At 34.3% G+C, this 24,878-nt stretch overlaps 1 protein-coding gene across 1 annotated transcript in view; it reads left to right on the top strand.

Annotated features, from left to right (window-relative positions):
• The first annotated feature begins 1,459 nt into the window (after positions 1-1,459).
• The window catches only part of LOC111058575, a 40,378-nt gene continuing 16,959 nt past the window's right edge, over positions 1,460-24,878 (top strand). Inside the window, exons 1-7 of the mRNA XM_039429484.1 lie at positions 1,460-1,720; positions 3,267-3,461; positions 6,634-6,746; positions 7,826-7,913; positions 12,014-12,199; positions 23,521-23,590; positions 24,097-24,136. Of these exons, the coding sequence (XP_039285418.1) occupies positions 3,287-3,461; positions 6,634-6,746; positions 7,826-7,913; positions 12,014-12,199; positions 23,521-23,590; positions 24,097-24,136 (672 nt within the window). The 5' untranslated portion in view covers positions 1,460-1,720; positions 3,267-3,286. The remainder of the gene's footprint in view (positions 1,721-3,266; positions 3,462-6,633; positions 6,747-7,825; positions 7,914-12,013; positions 12,200-23,520; positions 23,591-24,096; positions 24,137-24,878) is intronic.

Genomic DNA, 24,878 nt, shown 5'->3' on the forward strand with positions numbered 1-24,878 from the left:
GTATAGGTGAGGAGAGTGGGATGAAGTTCATGCCAGAATGGTATTTTTAGAAATATACTTCTTATGATTTAAATGTCAACAGTAAAGAAGCGTGATCTCGGTAACGTAAAAAGGGCTTTCACCGCAAATTACCTTCTGAATATGAACAGCAAAACTGATATAAAGTATCATGGGGTGTTCACTTAGAATCACTTAACCTTACATTTACCTCGGCCCCCCCACCAAAAAAATATATTCTAAATTAGCCAATGAATAGAAAGAATGGATGTATAGGCCTACTTACCAACTAAAGTGCAGTGACTTATACAGATAGAAATCTGAGTAACCTTTTTAAAACTGTTTAGTCACGACATGTTTCGGCTATATTATAATGCTATTATCAAGTGATAATTATTAATTTTTTCATTTATTTTCCCAATCACTTAATACTGGCATGATATAGCTGAAACATATCGTGACTAAATAATTTTAGGAAGGGTACTCAGATTTATATTTTTATTTATTTTCTTAGGTACCTAATCGGAAGCATGATGAAGTTCTGCTATCTCCAATACTTGTGTGGTACTTTTCCAGTGCAGTGTATCAACGATGCTATATGGTTCCTTTTCATGTAAAAAAGGGCTTAGTTTTGAGAATGAGATACAATCTTAAAAATAAAGATAATGAGAAGCAAATTATGTAGAATTATAACGCATAGTCTCAAGGTCTTAGAGAATCAGAAAGCTGGAAACCGTTTTTGTTTATCCTTTAATGATAGGAAACGTACCGTACCGTACCTTCTGCAATTTGGGAATTACCCTTCCACTCATTTCGAATTAATCTAAGGAAGTGGATGGGCCAGGCATTCTCAATAGTAGTGCAAGAGAATAAATTAAGAATCCAATCCTCTTTTCAGGTTTAGGACTATCAGTAATTCTGTTAATAACCACCTACAACTTTCATTGCCGTACTTATAGGCTACCAGTAACTCACACATTAACTACGAATTAAAAGGTTTGTTTCCATAGAGTGAATATTCTCTGATAATAAAATTACTAAATTCGAGGATGATTATTTGAAGACAATTATTATTATTGAAGATTGTTGGATCTTCAAATTTTTGCCTCGGCATCAGCCTAATTATCATGATCTATATTATCTGCAGTATAGACCAATATTGAATATTACAGTAGAATATCTATCCTTGATGAAAATCTCTATCCTACATTTGTGTGAATGATAGATCCTATGTCCTATGTTATAGCCATGTATTATGTAGTAATACCTATGAAATATAAAAAACTCAACATAATAGGAAGGATGTGTGGATCAGGATGACTTTACGATTGATTTGCAGGTATGTTGTGTTGATATGGATGAATTACTATTTTTACGCGAATGCATGAACCAGTTGAAATTCCAAGTCGAGACCTCCGTGGGAGGGGGATAGATGAAGATCAACACTCAATCATATAAGAACAAACTTCAACCTCGTAATCAATCTTTGTACAACTTTCTCAATACTCGCTGTTCCTTCTGAATAATAAGTGATCATTGTGAGTGAAGTGTTAAGAACGGTGTCATACCTAGTGAATTGAACTTGATGTCTCAAATCATAAGAACAAGATCTAAGTGGAAGAAAGATTCCGAGATTTTCGTGATTCTCTCCTAACTTGGAATTAGCTTAAAGAGTAGGACAATAATTTTCGTTTGTGAACTTCAACATCTTCACAGAGGAAGAGTAAGTGAATCATTTTTCACGATTAAACACTTAGGTACTGATTGTTTTTTGGAATAAGAGATTTGTTTTGAAATCTTAGGTATTAGAAAAATATAGTATTATATATAAACCTGCTATGAGATTTTTTGACACTGTTTTACTGTTATTTCTCTAGGCGATATTTTCAAGTTATGAGTTATTTTTGAATATTTTATGGAGATAAATACATTTTACAGTGAACTCCAGAAGGTTTTCTGCCAGTATATTATTATTTTCAACTTGAGCGACTCCTTGAATATTCTCCTTGGCATTAGGAGGTTTATTTGTTGAGCTCAATATTATTTTCATCCACTCAAGCCGAAAAAAAGTTCTTGTATTATTCGACTTTTTCAATGAATTCATCATTCCCAATCATCCATAACTTCAGGAAAATATGTTCAGATTTGAGGACTTCTCATTAAATAGCAGTTAATGCTGGTAAATTCATAATCCAATAACTGGAGAAACGTTTTTTTTATCTTGAGCAATTTTCATTGTTTCGATGAGCTTAAACCCATACAAGTTTTCCCATTGCGCAATGCTGTTATATATCATCCTTTAATGGAGAGATTCAACCATATGATAACTCCATCACTGGACTAGTCAGCCTAGTTACCTTGATTGAAAAGTTCTCATATTATGTGTTAGGGCAGCTGCGTAATTCTTCAGCATTGTGTGAGAGTTTATGGAGTATTAAATCTCATATACCAGCTGATAAAACGCATTATTCAGCGAATAGCAATTTATTATAAATAGCTTCAATCATTCTTAAGAGCTCCAATAATTGGATGTTTAACAAGAGACCCATGCAAGAGAAGGAAATATTTTCATTGCATCGATTAAAGATTTTTCGCAGTGAATTGAATACTTATAATAAACACGTAAAATAAATATTCAAATTGAAATAATATCGCACCTGTCTCCAGATTCATTCCTATCAAGCTAGCTAGCTATGTTATTGCTACATAATTATTATGAAATAAATATTGTTTTCTATGCGACTCCTCCCCGCGCACGGACCTGTCATCCAAGTGGGGAGCCTATTCATTTATTTCATTATCTTTTATCTGAATCTTCTTGTATTTGATATGAATAAAATTCGATTTGATTTGATTATATCAAAAATGGAAGTTCGCGTGCAAGCTGATTTATGAGAAATGTTTTGATTTTTCTGTTTTTAAAATCTCTCCACTATAAAATTCATCAGAAAATTCCATAATAATTGATTCTTAATTTATTTGAATACAAAAAACCAGAGATAAATGGCTTGTCAAGAACTTGAAAAAAAAGTGAGCACTATGTAATGATATGATAAGAAAATCAGCACGATTAAACCAAATGTAGGCCTAAGCTTGGATGATGCATCACGATTATTTGGAAAACTCATTTATTCATTTATGTCCCCATTGAACTCAAATCAAATTCTATTGTGAAATGATTCTGTTTTTCTATTCTCATGATATGTAGATAATACAACCGTCATTTTCAGTACCGGTACATCAATTCCAAAGTGTTTATTGTTTTCCAGTTTTCAGCTCTGACAGAGAGATGGGAATTGTATTGGAATACCTCATAATCACAACATTGATATCCCTCATAGCCTTCTTCATTAATTACAAGAAGAAAAGGAGACATATGGAAGAGCTGGCCTCTCAACTGCCCGGACCAAGATGTTTGCCAATAGTTGGAAATCTTTTCTATTTTATGGGAACAACTCATACAGGTAAAGATGTTCTATCATAACAATAATATAGTACGCGGCTGCTGTCTCAGCAAAAGAATGTTCAGTAAGAAAAACGCACTCTAATAGAGTTTAGTTCTACGCGTACAATGATTATGAATTCAATAATAATTATCATTCGAATTTGAATGAATTCATAAATGTATGAGCACCATTCAAAATTCTGTAAATAATTTATAAAAAACCCATAGCAGCGACGGTGGCCTGGACAACTCACGAGCTATCGTTTCAGCTTCTCAAGAAATATAAGACAATTAAAACTCACCCATATTTTTTTTATTTGGAATAATTGCACAAAAATATCTGATAATTGAAGATGATTTATCATCTAAACTATATTAGAAGGCTTATCACCATATCATAATTTCATGATTATTCCTGCTGGCTATTTTTGTGATTTACTTCATCGGAGTCATTGGCAATTTGAACATTTAACAATTCAAATTAATCACTATTACAAAATAATATCATGACATGGAACTCACTTATTTTCTCGATCAGGAGAAAAAATTGATTCTAAGAAGAAAAAGACAAGAAAAATCAGCTTCAATGAGAATGCATTTTTATGGACTAGTGATCATATGAGAAGGTAAGTAAAGAGAAAGAGCAATCATTGCCCAGTACGTAGAGAGCAGATGAGGCTTCAAGTAATAGTTACTCAACAAACTCGATATTATTCATTATGCCAGTATTATTTTCATTATTGTTGAGAATACAAAGTTTGATTGCATGTATGACATAGCATTCATAGGATGACGTAAATCCACATGGAATGGACTATTATTTTCAGTTTTATATACTTTTTGATTGATGTCTTGTTAATATAATCTGGTCATTTCTTAGAAAACGAGCTGTAGGCCCATCATTCACACAGTTCCAATCAGGAGCTATATAAGAGATGTCTTGGAAATCGGTGTTGAAGCTTCATAGCAATCAATTTCATCGATAAAACACTTATCAAAATTATTATCGCTTTGAAGAAATGATCTAAGATCCATAAACTTGAAGAAAACTATAAAAGCACATAAAAAGCATCTAAAAAGAATTATCCTCTAAAAAAAAGGATTATATTGACTCAAAAATAAAAAAATCAACAAATATAAACAGAACAATGTGGCAAATAGTTAACAATGAAACAACAAACAAAAAGGACAAGACAGTTATTAAAAATATTGTAGCCTACTTAAAGAGAATGGTATAGACATAGATGATCCGTATAAAATTTCAAACATGCTAAACAATGATTTTGTAGGGATGGTTGACACTCATGTCATCCCTTATCTAACCAAAAGTGACGTAACAGATGAGAAAAATGAAAAAGTTACAAAATTATCATTTAGATGTAATACAATTGAAGAGAAGGACTTAAGTAAAATAATAGATTCGATAAAACCAAAGTGGTCAGCCGGCTATGATGACATACGAATAAAAATAATCAAGGATGCTAAGTCATCACTCATCAAACCTCTTTTGCACGTAATCAATGCCTCAATTATAACTGGAGTGTACCCAAACGAATTAAAAATATCAAAAGTAATACCAGCATATGAGAAAGGAGATCCATCTGATCCTCTCAACTACAGACCTTTGGCCATCCAACCTGCCCTATCTAAAATATTTGAAAAGTGTGTACTAGTTCAGTTAATTGATTATTTTGAAACCAATGGTATACTTGACAAAGAACAACATGGCTATAGAAAAAACAGGTCAATCATTACTGCTTTGATAGAGTTCATAGAAAACATTTTAGAAAACTTAGATGAGGGATTAAATACTGTAGGAGCATTCCTGGATTTAACCAAAGCATTTGACAGTGTGAATCATAAATTATTATTAAATGAACTTCAAAATTACGGAATTAGAGGTAAAGAGCTTAGCTGGATCAAGTCATATCTAGAAGGACGGCAACAGTATGTAAATATTATAAAGTATACAAGCAATAAAAATCAGTACAATATTGGATCAAACTTAAAGTGTAATAACTATTCTGTACCACAAGGATCGGTGTTAGGTCCATTTTTGTTTCTGTGCTACTTAGGGGGGTTGCCTAAATATATGTGCGATTTAGTTAAAATTAGTAAATTATGCTCATACGCTGACAATATAAGTATGTGCATTGCTGATAAGGACTGGAACACAACAGAAATTGAATGTAACAATTCTATATCATTAACTAAAAAGAACCTAAATCATAGACATCTGCTACTTAATGATAAAAAAACAAAGTTCCTCCATTTTACTTGTAGAAATTCAGAGGTAAAACAACTTAATTCCGTAAATAATAAGGAAGAAATCAAATTTTTTGGTCTATATCTTGAAAACACACTTAGTTTGTCCGTTCACATTCAAAAAATATGTAAAAAAATAAGCTCAGGAATTTTCGCGCTGAGACGACTAGCAAAAATTTCGAACTTAGAAATGTTAAAAGCAGTGTACTTTGCAATGATCCACTCCCACATTTCATATGGAGTTGAAATATATGGAGGAACAAGCATCTCAAACTTAAATAAAATACTCCTATCACAAAAAGAAGCAATAATAATAATTCTAAATCTTGATAGAGAGCGATCATGCAAGCCATTCTTCAGTAAGTTAAAGTTCATGACGGTGTACAGCCTGTACATTTATAGGAAAATATTATATATAAAAACTAACGAATCTAGATTCCCACGGCAAGTAGATATATACATAATTACAACACAAGAAATAAAAATAATTTTACAATAAAGAAACACAATAAGGAAAAATATAAACAAAGTCCAACGTACATGGGAATAAAATTTATTGGTTGTCTCCCAGGTTGCATAAGACATGAACCTGATAGATCAAAATTTAAGGAATTGCTGAGAGCATATTTGATGGATTTAGCATGCTACAGTATAAACGAGTTTACTGTAGAAAAATGAATTTTATACAGTCACTAATTTCTCTTTAGCTTTAAGTTAGTTTTTAGTTTTTGACTTTTTCATGTATGTTTTGGAAATGAATAAATGATTGATTGATTGATCCTGAGGAATCATTCTATCTTTTGTCGTCGTCTTCTTCCAAGGATAAAAGGTCCAAAGGATTATTCCGACTTTAACAATTCTACTTCCTATTTTTCTTTTTTGATTTTGTCACTTAAAAATATACTTGTTCATAAATTATTTTTCAGAGTTTATAGAAAGAATAGGAGAGATAGGCAACGCTTACAGACAGCAAAAACCCTTCCGATTATGGCTTGGGAACGAGCTGGTTATTGGGATAAATGAGCCAAAGGATTTTGAGGTTGTTATACTATTATTTTGTCATTGATAGTTAAATTTACTAACACTCATTACATTCCAATTGAAATTTTTGAGATCTGTTTCTAGCCTATTAATTTCTCTCTAGGAATAATTTCTCATCCATATTTTTTTTCAAATTACACCGTGATTCAAAAAGAATACCACAACTTTGAAAATCGATAGCTCTGCAAAAAATAAACGGAGAGTGGAGCACTATCTGTCATCGATTCGAGGAAGCTCTAAAGTTTTTTTTAGTTCCTTATTTGGAACACCACCCCATTGACACTCATCTGTCCGTGCCTATTTGAATGAAAATTATCCGAGGCAATGGATCGGCCGCCAAGCAGCTCGAGACAAAGCACTTCATCACTGGCCTCCAAGAGGCCCTGACCTCACCCCCTGCGATTTTTTTCTATGGGGGTACGTTAAAGATAAGGTGTATCGACCGCCTCTACCAGCTAACATTGAGGAACTCAAACAAGAAATAACAGCAGCTACACAAACTGTTACGCCCGATATGCTACTGAGGGTGTGCAACGAGTTCGAGTATCGTATTGATATCACTCGAGTGTCTGGAGGGGGTCACATTGAACATTTTTGAACTTGTTTTCTAGTGGAAAAAACTTATTTTATTACTCTCCATTTTGATCTTCAACCCAAGTTTCTATTATGTTTCCTTGATGAAATACAGATTTTCAAAGTTGTGGTATTCTGTTTGAATCACGGTGTACTATATGATTAAAAAAAACTGAAATCAATATTTGAATGAATAACTAACAATAATTAATGTAATTGTAACATTTCAGTTCTCAGAATGAATTTACAATAGTTTAAATTTTACAAATTTAAGTACCTTGAGGTTAAATTATTTCATAAGGATTATTCCACCGGCTTCCCTATGTTAAAAGCTGTTGACATGAATATTGTTTTGCGAGTTATATTGAATGGAACAATTCATTTTTATATTCAATAAATTAGTTCATTGTTACCATGTCATTTTTTTGAAACTTTCTTCAGTGTTTTTAAGAAATTCCATTACCATATCAATAACTGCAGTACCTTAATTTGCATTTTCTGCAGGTATTGTTTTCGAACGCTAAAATAATTGATAAAGGGCCGTTATTCAGCTTTTTCCAAGAACGTTCAGCCGGAGCTTTCACCACGTCCGGTAAGAAATCCAATGCAATTGCTAAGATGGATTCAATTATGATTATTATAATGATTTTATGGGCAATATTATGATTTGTACATATGAGCTTAGAAAGAATAACTTTCGACATCTACATTCTCCTTGTTTGTTGCCAAAAATTAATCAGTATTTAATTTCGTTTCAATGAATTTGAGACACAACAAATTTTGATATTCTGTAATAGTTAACCATAATCGTCTTAGTTGGTTCAGCGATATAAATTCTCCGTTTAAACTCAAAAATCGTTCAATCCTCTAATATAAAATTCAAGTTTATTATCATTCTAATCAATTTTCTCTATTCTTATAGTGAACACGTTATAGTGGAATTCTATCTCATAGTTTGAGGAAGATTCATTTCTCCCCATAACTTATTTTAATACTATACAAGATTTGATAATTTTGCATAACATTTCTCCTGAAGTGGAATATATTCATACTTCAAGTTCTTTCATTATTATTCATGACTTATACTCTCGAAGTGACGTGTACAAATATATATGCACTTTTTATTATATTCATAACCTTTTGCTCTATTTTTATTCCAAACATTGTTATCATGGGGTTGGCAGGCCTGACTTGCTGTTGTTGGCTACAGAAAGTTTTAGCTCTGTGTTTTTCAGTTATTTACAAAATCATTCTGTTTTAGGTCTTCTTTTTTACATCATGAGTGAATGGTTTGTGTAATGGTATTTATTCAGGACGATCGTACGTGAGTACAGCTTACCATAGAGGAAACAAAAGTAGTCATGTAGCCAAGTTTTTGATTTTTGAATGCAATTCAATAAAGCATCAAAAATCAAATACAATATTGTTTCCTAATTTCTAATATGTGTTCCCTATAGGCTACCCTGTGTGGGGACACTTGAATATAATTATATAATAAAATATTTATATACAAATTTAAATATTATAACATGAAGAACATGATAATTGAATATGGTATTATATTGAAATAAATCAATATGTCAATATTTATAATCATTCTTGCACACATTCATACGCAAATACATTCACATATGCGCACACATTCATACGCACACACATTCACACATGCGCACAAACACACACACACACACACACACACACACACACACACACACACACACACACACACACACACACACACACACACACACACACTTACATACACTTACACAAAACTTAAAACTATGTACGGAGTGGTTGCTGTTTTTTTCATATTTAGTCCAGTTTTATTCATAGTTAACGTTTCGTTTTTTTTTCAAAGTGCTGATGTAATTAGACCATAAATGAATGCGTTTTGAAGAAAAAGACAGTGATTGAAATTTGATACTGTCTTACTGTTTACGCATACCGGACGGAATTTGTGAGTTCAATGATCTTTGATTGTTGCAGTGTTCATGTCGTGTAATGTGTAAATTATACTAAATTTAGACCTATATTAATTTAGTAAAAAATCATTCGGGTTGTCTAGTTGTAAAATGAATTTCTTGATTTCTTTTCTAAATAACTGACGTGACGTTATTTTCCTTGTTGTTACTGGAAGTGAATTGAATATTTTTATAGCTATGTATTTGAAGTGTCGTCTGGAATGTTCTAATCTTGGTTTTGGGAGGTTAATGTCCTGTGAATTCCTGAGGTTTATTCTTTCTCTCATCTGTTGAATATCGAAATTATTTTCAGCTAAATCCAGCAATGATTTGAATAGAAAAGAATGTCTCACTGATAATATTGATAGTTCTCTGAAGAGCATCATTGAACTATATTGTTTAGGTTTATTACAAATTATTTCTAATATATGTTTCTGACCAGTAATCACAGGTTTAAGGTTGATTCAGACATATGGGACTGTGCTGGTACTGTGCTGCGTTGCGTTTGCGATGGGACTGCGGTCGTGTTGGGTCGCTATCATTCACACACAGGGAACTGTGCTGCGGCCGTGCTGTTGCTGTTTTGCTCTGTATTACGTCATTCCACTGCAATCACTTCATTACTTCAGTCACAGAGATGGATTCCGACGAAGAGGATGTCATTATAGCGGTTGATGCGTTTATTGTATTACAAGAAGAAGAAGAAGATACAAAGAGGCCAAAATATTGGGTACACCAGCTGTGGAAAGCAAGAGATGGAGACGGAGAATTCCACACAATATTTTCGCGTCTTAAAAGCGACCCAGTGAAATTTTCCAAGTATTTTCGTATGAGTTTACCGAAGTTCGAGAACATTTTGAAAATACTTGAGAATGATATAACAAAACAGCACTCGAGGTGGAGGTAGCCAGTTTCTCCAGAAGAAAGGTTGGCATTGATATTAAAATTAAAATACCTGGGTTCAGGCAATTCGCAACTGTCTATCAGCTTCAGCTGATTGGCTCCTTCGACAGTGAACTCTATTATTTTTCAAACATTGGAAGCTATATGAAAGTGTATGGTTGATAAAGAAATGCCAGAATCAACAGAGGAAATGCTGGGAAAAATAGCTGAGAAGTTTGGTTCAATATGGCAGTTCCCCAATTGTATAAGTGCAATTGATGGGAAGCATATTGAAATTCAAGCTCCAAAAAATAGTGGGTCACTGTCACTCTACTACAACTATGAAAAGACATTTTCGGTTGTATAATTAGCGTTATATTAGCGTAATTTATAGTTTGGTTGACGCAAACTATAAATTCGTGATAATTGATATTGGTGGTTATGGAAAATCTAGTGATGGTGGAATTCTATCAAAATCAATTCTCGGTAAACGTTTGGATGAAGATCGCCAAATATTCCAGGTCCTAGACAATTACCAAATTCAGTGGAAGCCTATCCCTACGTGATTGTTGGTGATGAAGCATTTCCGAGCATGCCCGAGGCTGTACGGAAACAGCCGAAGCCGCTTCGGCGACCCACAGGACATGAGACCGTGGCCTTGAAGAGCTCTTTGAAAGAGCTCTCAAATGACACAGTCGCAACACCAACGCAGTACGGTACCAGCACAGTCCCCCATGTGTGAATGACTGTAGGCTGTAGCCATGCATTTCTAATGGAGAGACCGTTTTGGCGAATCCATCTAGAATCGACTGGCCGCAGTCCCATCGCAAACGCAACGCAGCACAGTCCCATATGTGTGAATCAACCTTTAATATGCACATTGTATGCACTCCCATAGCATATTATTCCATAATTTATTCTAGAACCAATAATTGCATGCTATAATTTGTAACAATACTTCTTTTGGACATAACTGTCTGAGATAATAGAACTTCCTTATGTATACAAATAACTCATTTTTTATCTTCTGTACATGATCTGACCAAGTGAGCCTACTATCCAATATGAGGCCCAGATACTTAACTGTACGTGCTTGTTTTATTGTTTCACAGTTACACAATATATTATTCACCTGTTGCGCACAATCTAATTTATGGAAGTAAATACTAGTTAACTCCTGATCCGTGTTTTGAAGATTAAATTGTATTATATTAGATTTGTCTGTGTTGATAGTTGATTTATTTTCGCAAAACCACCACCTAAGGTGCTTAAGATCCATTTCTAATTTATTTTTAAGTTCTTGATTTTTTTTGGCCGAATAAAAAAAATATAACTGTATCGTCTGCAAAAGATGTAATCTTTCCCTGTAAGTCACCATCTGTCAAATCGTTAATAAAGACCAGGAATAACACTGATAACACTGATTGATAACACTGATCCTTGAGGAATACCTATGGTAATGTCCCCGGGTTCACTCAACGTATCGTTAATTCTGACCCTTTGACTCCTATTAGATAGGTAGCATCTTAACCAATCATAAGCAATTCCTCTTACTCCTGATAAATCACGTTTTTTTAGAAGCATGTTTTTATCAATAGCATCATATGCTCTAGATATATCAAGAAACAGAGCTGCACACTTATTATTAACACTGAAACTGTCATTTATTTTGTAATCCGTTCTTCTTGTAATTATTTGTCATGAATAAAGGCATTTTATTATTATTATTATTATCATGGAATTGTCCTTTTAACGTTTCTTGTAATGGGAAAATAGATATCTTCCCACAATAATTTTCATAGATGGGAAACCTTGATTCTGATTTTAGAACTCCTTATCATTTCAGGAGAGATCTGGAGAAAGTACAGAAGAGTGGCCATCAAGATGTTCCATTCAAATTTAATGGAGAAATACGTCGATGTGTTCAATGAACAGGGAAAGAAACTCACCAATTATTTATCACAAAAATCACCCCAAGAAACATTCAACGTAGCTGTACCACTGATGCGCTGTACGCTGGATAGCATCTGTCGTGAGTAGCTTATCGATAGAATTCTTCTTTAAAACTCTAATATATCATTAGATAATTATTGCATTTTTACTTTCCTTGCCCTATCACCATTAGCCCAGTCAACGAAGTGTTATAGAGGGAAAAGTTTGGAAGACAATTTTTGACCCCGCAGCTCTTTCAAGGGTAGTGAGGAGGTGAACATATCGAAAGTCCCCACCCCTACCGACTGTGCTTGCTTTTTGGTTTCTCGCATATAACTCGATAACTATGTATTTTACAGACATGACTATTCTATAAGAAATTGGAGCTTGCATAATTCCCTACAATATTAATCTCACAAATTTTCCTATTATTTGATTATTATTTAACGGAAATCCTAAATAAATGCTGTAAATCACCCCGAAGACTTCTGCTACTGCAGACATTGACAACAGGATTAACAGCTAGATGGAAATTCGATGAGAACTACTATCCAAAAATTAGTTGCCAGCTCGGGAATCGAACCCGGTACCTCCCAATTGCCAGTCAGGAATGCTTACCCTTACACCAAACTGACAATCTCTGGATAGCAGCGCTCATTCCCGGGCTGGCAACTAATTTTTGGATAGTAGTTCTCATCGAATTTCCATCTAGCTGTTAACCCAGTTGTCAATGTCTGCAGTAGCAGAAGTCTTCGGGGTGATTTACAGCATTTATCTAGGATTTTCGTTGAATAATAATTATATATTAACAAGCATTTGAATAAATGCATTCTCTATTCAATTCCATCTTTTCTATATCTCTTTAGATATCCGTTCTAAAATATGTGAAATTTTTGAAAAAACACATTTTCCTTCAATTTTTTGCACTTTTTTGGTCTTATAACTTTTTGAATATCGATGGGAAAAGTCCATGATGATCATAAGCTTATAGAGCATGGAATTCTCTTCAATTTGATGTATAATTTCACAAGTTTAAGCAGCTTCAGTGTTGAGTGTGAGATCTTCAGTTATGCAAAAATAGACCAATTGACAAAGGAATTTGGAGAGAATGTTTTGAATACAATTTTTGACTTTGCAGCTTTGTTGAGGCCAGTTAGAGGGTGAACATATCCAAAGTCCCCTTGTGCTAAAGTGATGAGGGTGGTTTAAATGTTGCATTTTTCAATGTTTTGCTTACAGGCTCATATCTTGAGAAAAATGCGCTCAACCGACATGAACAACTATTTAGAAATGAAGCTTAATAAATTCTCTAAAATATTTGTTTCTTGGTGATTTGTGATATCTCCAAGAGTTTTCGAGATATACGCTCTTAAAAGTGTAAAATGGTTAAAATAAAAGCTTTTGATCCTATTTTTTGATGTTTCAGGGCCTACAACTCTTCAACAATGCATCGTAAAAATGGATGCTCACTGTAGAACTTTGTTTTCTCTTCAATTCGATTTATTATTCTACTACTTAATGTTTTCCTTCTATTGTTATAGCAGATTCAATGTGGGGGCGAAATTTTAATTTTGTAACAATTGATCACTTGACAATGAAATTTGAGTTTGGAACAACTGGTACACAATTTCTGATTTTGTAGCTTAATTAAGACTATTTGGGAGGTAAACATAGCAGAAATACGCATCTCCAGCTCGTCTATTGAAGGTGTGGAACTGCTAAGTTGAAACTTGTTGCAGAGTTGAAAATTTCACCCCCCACATTGAATCTGCTACAACAATAGAAGGAAAACATTAAGTAGTGAAATAATAAATCAAATTGGAGAGAAAACAAAGTTCTCCAATTCTACAGTGAGCATTCATTTTTATGATGCATTGTTGGAGAGTTGTAGGCCCTGAAACATCAAAAATAGGATCAAAAGCTGTTATTTCAACCATTTTACACTTTTAAGAGCGTATATCACGAAAACTGTTGGAGATATCACAAATCACCACAGAACAAATATTTCAGAGAATTTATTAGTGCAGGGAATATTCCAGCCAGCCGAATGCATTATACACCAACCAAACTTATAAGCGGGACTTAGCTTTTTCAAAGCCTAGGGAGATTTGATAATTCAAACCAACACATGCAACCCAGACCGTTCATGGATCAGATGAGGGCGGTTCAGGAGTTGATACCTACCCCTTGGTTGGTATGGCGCTTCCGCTTGCCAGTCTTCTACTCAGTGAGCCGCTAATGTTCTCCCACAGCTGGGTGCAGGACCTTAAGAGCCTGGACGACTTCCTTTCCCAGTTTCTACAACAGTATTGGAGCACGCATAAGCAGTTGGATGCACTATCAGAGATTATTTCATGCATTATGATAATAAAAGCGGACAAGCTTATACTGAATTTGTAACAAGTTTAATGTATAGAAACTCTCAGTTGGACGATTCTCTAGCCGACTTTGCAACTGGCCAACATATTATTTAAAAAACTTCCTTTCCGTGTCCGCATGACTCTGGCTGTATCATCTATTACCAGTTGCAAAGAACTAATAGAACATTTGCACTGCATTCAATCAATTACTTCCAAGCCAAATTACATAAATGATCAAGCAAGAAACTTCAATCCTTCTCAACAAAATAACAATAATTTCAGACAAAATAACAATAGTGAGAATCATGTAGCACATGTCAGAGCAAAGGCACAAAATGCTGAATATGCCGAGAATACCAACAGAGGTCAGACAGTTGATAATAATTCTAGAAATAGATTTCTGTATCAAAATGGTAAACATCATGATAAAGGAGCCTATCATGATGGTAGATATCGCTTGAATGGAAATAATAAATGAGATGGAAGTTTCAGGAGAAAGGATGAAAATAATCAAAATCACAATAGAGTAAATACCTCATATACAGTAGCACATGCAACAAAAATAACCCAAAACAAACAACCAGAACAAATCCACCACTGCAACAACCCACCACCAAATAAAGAAACCAAACATGCGTCAAAACCAGCCCATAAAAAGCAACCCATATTAAGTCTACTATTACCTCTCGAAGATCTACCACTGGCAACCATCCCACTACCAAAAACAACTCACAACACTTACACAGATATAATTAAGGAGTTGCCAATAATAAAATAAAAAAATGATGTACTGCATCCTTTCACTGAGCCTGTGCACCAACATTCAACCTCCAAACAGCACCCCAGGTTTAAGCAGCCACATGCCTCACCTATGCCTAAGCATTGTTGGATCCACCCGTGGCACACTACAGCCAAAGAGCAAACCGCCACTGAGGAAAGCAGAGCGTGTGACCATCAGGACAATGCCAGATGGGAATATAGGATCCAACACAGGAAGGCCCATAGGAGTAAGCAACGAGGAAAGCCCCACAAGAGAGGATATCGTTCCTATGCCAGGTTCAAACACTGCAAGAAGAATATCAAGGAACCAGATGACAGTTGGAGGGAGGCAGTATATAAGGAAGGGGACTGGCACCAAGATGTATGGAGAAATGCGACCAACATGCACCCAAAACACATGTGGTACAAAAAAGCAGCTTACCGTTATGACTACAGTGATAGGACAAATAAAAGGAACATGATTAAAATCAATGGAAAATTAATAATGTATTTGGGCCTAGATTGTGATAAAGGAAAAAATTGTAGGAAATTACGGGAAGATGGAATGTGTGCAGTAAAATTGAAAGAAAGAATGAGTTGTTTATTGAAAACGAGAATATATGATTGTCACTTGTTGAGAGGTTATGTTGTGGAGAGTATAATAAATAGTTTGATTTACTGTATTATGATTGTTAGAATGGCTGTAATATCGATTAAAGGATGTATTATTAATGTAATGATGGATGAGGGAAGGCCATATATGGAGAATATTCATCCTAGAGTTTACAAAAATACACTGACACCTAGGAGGATTCGGGATGTTAGAAAGGAAGACCCTAAGCTATCACAGATACTAGAGTTACTGGAAAACCGATTATCTGAATCACCAGATTATTTGAGGCAGTATATACAGTACCGAGGATTCCTTTTTCACCATACTACACTAAAAAGCTACAACTGGCAAATTATTATCTCAATACAGATAGTTGATAAGTAATTAAAGATACACATGAAAGAATTGGTCATTTTGGTGTGAGAAAGACGGTATGTACACTGAAAGAAGAATGTTATTTTAAAGGCATGCACAAAAAAGTAGCAGAAGTGTTAAGAGCATGCAACCTATGCCAGAGAACAAAGCATCTGAGTTATCAAGTCAGAGGAGAAATGATACTGATCCTGCCAACCGCTTCATTGGAATTAGTGTCAGCAGACATTTACGGCCCTCTACCTATGACACAATATGGAAAAAAGTATATATTTGTATTGACATGTATATTCTCAAAATACACCATGTTCTTTCCAATCGGCAAACTAACAGGAGAAGCCTTAGCCAATTGTGTAGTAAATAAATGGACATCCCAAGTAGGAAAGCCTAAACGCATTCTATTGGTTAATACTTCATATTTCTGTAGTAAACAGTGGAAGAGAATACTTGACCTGGCTGACATCAAATTGTCTCGAACTTCTGCATACAGTCCCAGCTCAAATCCGGTAGAATGTCGGAGATTGTGCGGGTTCATGAGGGTGGACTGCTCTGAAAAACATCAAAGTTGGGTTAAATATTTGCCATTCTTAGAAGAATGCTTCAATAACTGCATAAAAAAATACAGGATATACAAAAAAAAAAAAAAAAAAACGCTGGAAAATGCAGATTTTGGGCGTATCTTTGGCATTATTCCAAATTCCTTCTAACACAACATTATTGCACCCCAGCTGAGCTTCTGTAGTAGATTTGAACATTTTCTGTTTATTTGTTCTCGATAAAGCTGAGAAAATGTTAAAAAACACAGATTTTGGGCGTATCTTTGGAAACTTTTCCAAATTTGTTCTTATTGCGCCTCTAAAGAGCCAACTGAACACACCTACCAAATTTGAAATGTTATGTCATATTCTTATCATATGTTAGGACGATCCACTCGGGGGTCCAGACTAAACGTCTGGCTAAATGGATATGGTGAGCAAAGCAAGCCTGACAGCTAGTAATATAATATTCCAAGGAATAGCTCTGATTGTAGTAGCAGTACCCAATCAATTTTTCCGCAATAAATCAGGATCTCCTAAATAGGTATTTAGGAGGTACTGGATAAATTGGTATTTATGAGGTCCTGGATAAATGCATTTCAATCTTAAACTTGGTGTCAACCTAACAAAGTCAACTCAACTTAATGCCAACCTGACAAAATTTTTAATTTAGTTACCAGAACAACTGTTCAAAGAGGTACCCTGATCAAAGAGGTACTCTCTAGATTATAGTTCTATATTAACATATGGTATGCACATTTTAATTCAAATTATAACAATTATAATTTTAAGATATTGGAATAAGAAGAATATACATGCTAGAAGACGAACATTAAACCCTTAAAAACCACCCTTAGAGTTAAAATATCGCCAAAAGATTCCTTAGTGCACCTCTAAAGGGCCAACTGAACATACCTACCAAATTTATGTGCTTTTGGTCCAGTAGAATTTTAGTTCTGCAAGAGAGTGAGAGAGTGAGTGAGTGATTCAGTCAGTCAGTGATAGAGTGCCATTTCGCTCCTATATATATAGATACTATGGATATTATATCATTATTCTATATTTGTTATTGAAAAAGTGAAACTATCTGCCAAGCAATATAACTGAATTGTTTATTGAACTATATTAAGCCAAGCTATCATTATGCTATGACAACCAAGAATCTCTTGAGGGTAAAAGACCAAAGACTAGATGCTAAGGATATTTCATTTATTGTATAAAAATAAAGCCCCAGATTAATTAGGATGGAAAAGTTTGAATATATAAATCATGTTTCAAAAGTTGCAATGGACAAAATGATGATTTCACAAGCCTGAGAATTATTGTGTCATTAGGTTGGCAATGTGTTTGCGCCAACTTTAAAATACTTGAGCAGTATGTTGCCACATAGGAGAGCTTGTCATTGAGGGTGGAGAACTGTTTAAAATAATGTTATTATGTTTATCCGTTGAGGAGTAGATTATTTGAATTGAAATATTGTATGTAATAGGAGGTTAGCCAATATATGGCGTATTCATTTGAGTTGAATTTACTCATTATTGTTTGTCTAGTTGAACTTCTAGGCGACATTTTTCTCATTAACTTTTATTAGCAGGCTTTCTAATTTATATGATTTCCGATCCAAAACCACTAGAATTGTGAAACTAAATATTTCCATCCCATTATTTTGTATCAGAACTCAGAGGGCGAAAGTATGTGACATCATGTTTGACACACAATAAAATTATTCAGAAAATCAAACCATCTTGAATAGAATTAGAGAACTGGAAAAACAGTCAGCCTAGTCAAGGTAACATTCTAATAAAATTGAGTCTTCTTCTTGATAAGAAGTAGAAGTAGGGCTACTATTGATAAAGCGATAAGAGAGCAATGAAAAGATATAATTATGCACTGGTTTGAATTATTTGGCAGAAATAAAATAGTAAAATAACTTAATTTGTTTATTGGGAGATCCAGAAATATCTATATGTATCGAGGTTGGAATAATTATTATAATTTAGTTGGTCACATGATCTGAGATCAGCCGACAATTGATTTGATTCATTGCTTGAGCAATCAGCTGACCGACCATCCAACTATTATGAAATGGATATATTTTATTTTTTGTAATTGTATAAGTATCATATGTTGGAGAAAGGTTTGATTAAATATATAATCAGGGAACGTTATCTCATTCCAACAGTGGAAGAACTAGCACCAAAATTGTCACACAAGAAGGTGTTCACTGTATTAGATATTAAAGATGCATTCTATCATATTGCACTTGATGAGGAATCCAGTAAGCTGTGTCCATTTAGCACAGGATTTGGAACATACAGATTTTTACGAGCACCATTTGGTTTGTTGTGCTTGCCTGAACTGTTTCAGAGGTTAGTGCACAAATACTTCGGAGATATTGAAGGCATCTCACTTTACTTTGATGACCTCTGCATTGCTAGTAATTCAACAGAAGAAAATGATATGATAGGCTACTGACTAAAGTTTTAGAGAGAGCAAAGAAATTTAATGTAAAATTCAACTTCAAAAAATTTCAGTATTGCGTGCCTCAAATAAAATATGTATAATAAAATACAGAAACTTGAAAATCCAAAGAATAAAAAAGATCTACATGTATGTATGTTGGGAATGGTACACTACTTAAGACATTTTATTCCAAATATGTCAGAGTTAATATCACCCATGAGAAAACTTCTGAGGGGAGATACTTTATGGGAATGGAACGAAACTCACAGTCAAGCTTACCAGAGATTAAAACAGGCTATATGCAGTCCTCAAGTATTAAGAGAATTCAACTCAAAGAGCCCAATTGAAATACAATGTGATGCATCAAAGGAATCACTTGGCTTTTGTATGCTTCAAGAAGGGAAACCATTGTACTTTGGATCAAGATCAATAACAGCAACTGAAGAATCCTATGCTCAAGTGGAAAAAGAAATGCTAGCCATTTGCTTTGCCATGAACAAACTACACAACTACGTCTATGGCCATGACTCTGTCACTATTTTTACTGATCACCTATTTTTGGTGTCAGTAATGTCCAAGCCAATGGATAGAATTTTGAAAAACCGACTGAAGAGGCTCAAACTGAAGCTTAATAATTATACTTTGGAAGTGAAATATTTACCCGGAAAATATATGTTCATTGCAGGTTATTTGTCCCGTACAGGCATCAAAACTACGACCAAAGAGGACCAATCAATGAAAGACTTTATCCACACGCTGTGATCTACAGATGTGAAAATAAGTGAACCTAAGCTAAAAGAATTTATAGAAAAAACCAAAGAAGATGGAAATCTAAGAGACGTTGTATCATATCTGCATGAAGGATGGCCTGACATGAACGCAATAACCGGTGATGTGAAACACTCCTACAGAATAAGAAATGACTTGCAACTGAGTAATGGTTTATTGTATTTTGGATCAAGGTTAATTGTACCTCTAAAACTCCGGAATTTTATAATGAGTCGCTTACATGAAACTCATCTTGGCAGTTCGAAGATTAATTCTCTTGTTGATCAGTTCTACTATTGGCCAGGTATATATTCAGATAAACGCAATTTGATATTATCATGTAACATATTTGTCAAAGGTTTAAAAAATCAAAAACTAAAGAGCCACTGATCAATCACGACATTCCAGATAAACCGTTTTGTAAAATTGCAGCGGACATTGCAGAAGTCAATAGATTGAACTACTTAATTGTAATTGATTATTATTCGAGATGGATTGAAGCATACCCAATCAATAGCAAAAGCAGCTTCACCGTGATTAAAAAATTTAAGGAAACATTCAGCAGATTTGGAATACCTCAAACACTAATAGCAGATAACATGCCATTTAATAGCAGAGAAATGCATAAATTTGCAGAGAATTGGGGATTCAAAATTACCACATCAAGTCCATATCATTCAAAATCAAATGGATTAGCAGAAAAGGCAGTTGGAATTTTCAAAACGATGTTTAAAAAGGCAGCTGCAAACAAGCAAGATTTGGAATTGTATTTACCAAATTATCGTAATGCTCCCGTAGCTGGATTGGGATATACACCTTCACAGCTTCTTAATAGCAGACATATTATAAGAACCAAGATTCCTATACCACATTACGCATTGAATCCAAAAATTGTACCTAATGAGATAATCGACAAGATGGCAAAGAATCAATCGATTCAAAAACTTCACTATGATCGTAATGTATCTAAAAACACCGAAGATTTTGTAGTTGGAGAGGAGATATATATGCATAATATTCATAACAAAGAATGGGAAGAAGGAAGAATAATTGAGAAATTACCACAACCACGTTCATTCCTGGTTAGAAACAATAATGGCGGTGTTCAGAGAAGAAACACGATTCATATACGAGAAATAAAAAGGGGAATATAGGATAATATACGACTAATATAGTCTTAAAGAGGGAGATGTTATCTAACATGGCGCAGTCGAAAATAAAATAAAACAAGAATAATTGAATTATTAAGTGTTCAAGTGAGAAGTGATAGCTCAATATTGAAAATGGAATTCAACAAACCAGGTATGCTAGTTATACATGGGATTATCGCAAATAATTTTGCCAACTTCAAAGAAGAAGTAACAATTTATTCGACTGCTACCGAGACTGTAAAGAAATCTCGAGAAATACAAGTAGCGAGATTGAAAAACTTACTGGGACCTGATGGACTTAAATTGTACAACACATTATCAGGGGAGAACGACATTGAAACGGTTACATCAATTCTTGAAGTTTTGGAGAAATATTGTAAGCCTAAACAAAACATGACAATGGACATCTACAATTTGCTAACCAGAAAACAAAGTCCTAATGAACCAATACCTTACAAATTGAAAGGCGGTGATTATTATGCTACTTTGAATATTTATTGGTATCTAAAAAATATGAAAAACAAGAGTGTACAGAGCTCACATAAAAAATAAATTTATTCATTATTACATTAGTATTTATTAAGATTCATTTTATTGAAATTCTTACGGTCTATTATATAATTTATTTAAGCATGAACTTATTCATTCATTGTGTAACAAAAAGCTGTGGTCAGAACCCCTGTATATTTGCGAGCCAGATGGCCTTAATTTTTTGCAAATTTATTTGCTAGCTAGGGATCATAGTGCCAATATTGGACACCCCACAAACTCACTTTCAAATAAAATGGCTTCGTTTCGATCGAATGCAATTCAAGATGGCGGCTAAAATGGCGAAAATGTTGTCAAAAACAGGGGTTTTCGTTTTTTTTCTCGATCAAGTTCCTACCTAGAGTAGTCATTAATGAGCTCGATCAACTGCCAAAAGTCCTATATCTGTAAAAATTTCAAGAGCTTCGCTCCATCTATGAAAAATTTGATTTTAGATTCCCAACTATCAGGCTTCAGATACAATTCAAACAAGAAAATTCGAGCAGAAAAATCTCTACAATTATTATGTAACATTCTCACCTAAAATTGAAAATAGGCTCAAAATTCGAGAAGATGTGATTATCCAATTGCAAACTTGGCAACTGTTGATTCTATTAAATGTTTCACTATGAAGAGATAGCAGACCTCGTATGTCTCCAGCGTTATTGTCCTGTCATCAGCTGGCTCAGATCTTTGAATTTGAATAGTAGACTTGAGATGCGCGTGAACACTAGCGTCAGGTGATCAATTTTCATAATGGCAAGGAAAGTTGTGTGAGTGCACCACACCAGATTTTTTACTTCAGGTTTCACCTTTCCACGTCTCCTTGTATATATTTTGATTCCAATAGCGTTTGAATGGTATAATATTTATTTCAGCCAATACGACGAGTATTTATTGATGAGACGAAAGACAATGTGATGACGTCATGTAACTGCCATTTGATTGAAAAGACGCCCTTGTCAGTACTTCCCCTGTGAGGCTCTTTTGAGGTATTCTGAGGAAATAATTGAACATTAATGATTAGTTCCTTTCACAACTATTTTACAAGGGATCAAGTTGGATAGGGTTGATTCTATTCTATTCGTAATCTCTAAGAATATTCCCTTTGAAGAACGCTATTTACGCACAAATCTTTCTGTACATTATAATGTAATGTAGCGTGATATAACATAATATCTCCTCGGCACGAGATATTATCTAATGCAGCAAATGTATATATTGTAAATTCTGAGGCAGTGAACCTGTAACTTATATCACCCTTTTTGTAATATCCGGAAAAGTTTTCATGTATCACCTTTTGCCTATATGCTTGAGGTGAGGCGTAGTGTAATAGAAAGCGACCAACAATTATTTTTCCTGCCCACCCTTACACATTATTATACAATCATAATATACATCATATTGTCTTCGAATATAAATACAAATATGGATCTGAGTACCTTTTCGAATTATTTGAAACCTTTTTAAATTATTTCATCAGGACATGTTTTGGCTATAATATAATTCCTTTATCAATTATAATTATACTTATAATGGCATTATATAACCAACACATGTGACGAAATGATTTAAGAAGGGTACTGAAATTTATATTTTTATTTATATGAATCAAAATTATATGTACCAGTGTAATTATTTATGAGTTGCATATAGATATATGAATAAATGTGTAACAGTGCATCATGATCTTATTTAGAAGTAAAATAAAAATATAAATCTGAGTACCTTTTAAAATTATTTAAAACATTCATTCATAGCCTTTTTAAATTATTCCTTCAGGACAAATCTGGAATGAATTCTCGGTTCCATGTTGAGTCCAGAAAAAAGTGATGAAATTTCCAGTTCATTAATTATTATTTTTCCCCTAGGCACTGCATTTGGAACACATATGGAGCTTCAAAGTAATCCTGATGTAACATTTCCCGACGATTTGACCATGTAAGCATCATACATTATTATCAATTCACTTTTTTCCATCATCTAAACCTATATTCAGGTCTTATTGTATCATTATGAAATCTCGCACTTCTTGAAAAACCAACTTGCGGGATATCTACTACGATAGTTATAGGTGTGCTAGTAGTAGTGAGCTTAGTCAGCATTAGTATTCAATAAAACCAATTAGCGGCCTGCACGCCGTGCTTAGTCCATTTTCGTTCTTCAACTCTGAATGTCAGGGTTATGTCCGATGATTCGGTGAATAAAATTTGTTTTTAAAAACTTGTCATCTTCTTAGACAACATTAGCTGGCGCCCGATCAGGGACGGTGGAGGAAAATTCGCGATCAAAATTTCAGGTTTTTCAGTGAATTTTAATTCTTAACACTCATTCCTACTTGAATCCGTGATCGGAAGTTTTGTGAAGTAATGTGCTATAAAAGTGAAGTGGTATCATCATCAACTTAATCCTGGCTGGCAGACGTTCATTCAACTCCTGTCATCCAGATTCCTTGAGGTTGAACCACCGACCCTCACTCAGGAAATTGCTTGAGGAAGCAGAAGGAGAAGAAGATGAAGACGTTCAACTACAGCCACCAACACCATCTCCTGCCGAAGACAACATGAATAACGCAGCAGTAGTGGCATCCCTGCAGCCAGAGAAACAAGCATCTGCAGCACAGGTACCGACTATTTCAAAACCATTACCTAAGGGTGATCTCGATCTAATCCCCGATTATGACGGAAATCCAATTGAACTCATATCATTTCTTGAAGTGGTAGAAACTCTACTAACTGGATACTGTACAAGTGACATTAAAACTCATTTCCAACCAGATCTCACCTACGGTATTGTTTCCGAAAGTCCTAACAAGAATTTCAAGCCCATTGCGGAAAGCATTCTCTATTCCTTGATTGAAAAACTGAAAGAGGCAAGTCAAACTACGAAATTCAAAATCTATAAGATGAAATTATCAGATGTAACCGATGTGAAAGAACAGGAAGAACTCGTTTCATCTTATCATGGAGGTAAAACATTCCATCATGGAATAAACGAAAACTATTTGAAATTGAGACGTAATTACTATTGGCCCAATATGCATAGTCATGTAACGAATTATGTGAAAATTCAGTATCAAGTAACTCCTACCCCAATGCGACCTTTCGAGAAAATTCAAGTGGACGTATTTTCGTTCGAGTCCCATAAAGTGATGACCACGATTGACTTATTTTCTAAATTCTTCCAAGCTTTTGTGATTGATAATGGCCCTGCCATAACGAAAGTGCTG

This window comes from Nilaparvata lugens, chromosome 5 (genome assembly GCF_014356525.2).
Source record: "Nilaparvata lugens isolate BPH chromosome 5, ASM1435652v1, whole genome shotgun sequence".
Taxonomy (NCBI): domain Eukaryota; kingdom Metazoa; phylum Arthropoda; class Insecta; order Hemiptera; family Delphacidae; genus Nilaparvata; species Nilaparvata lugens.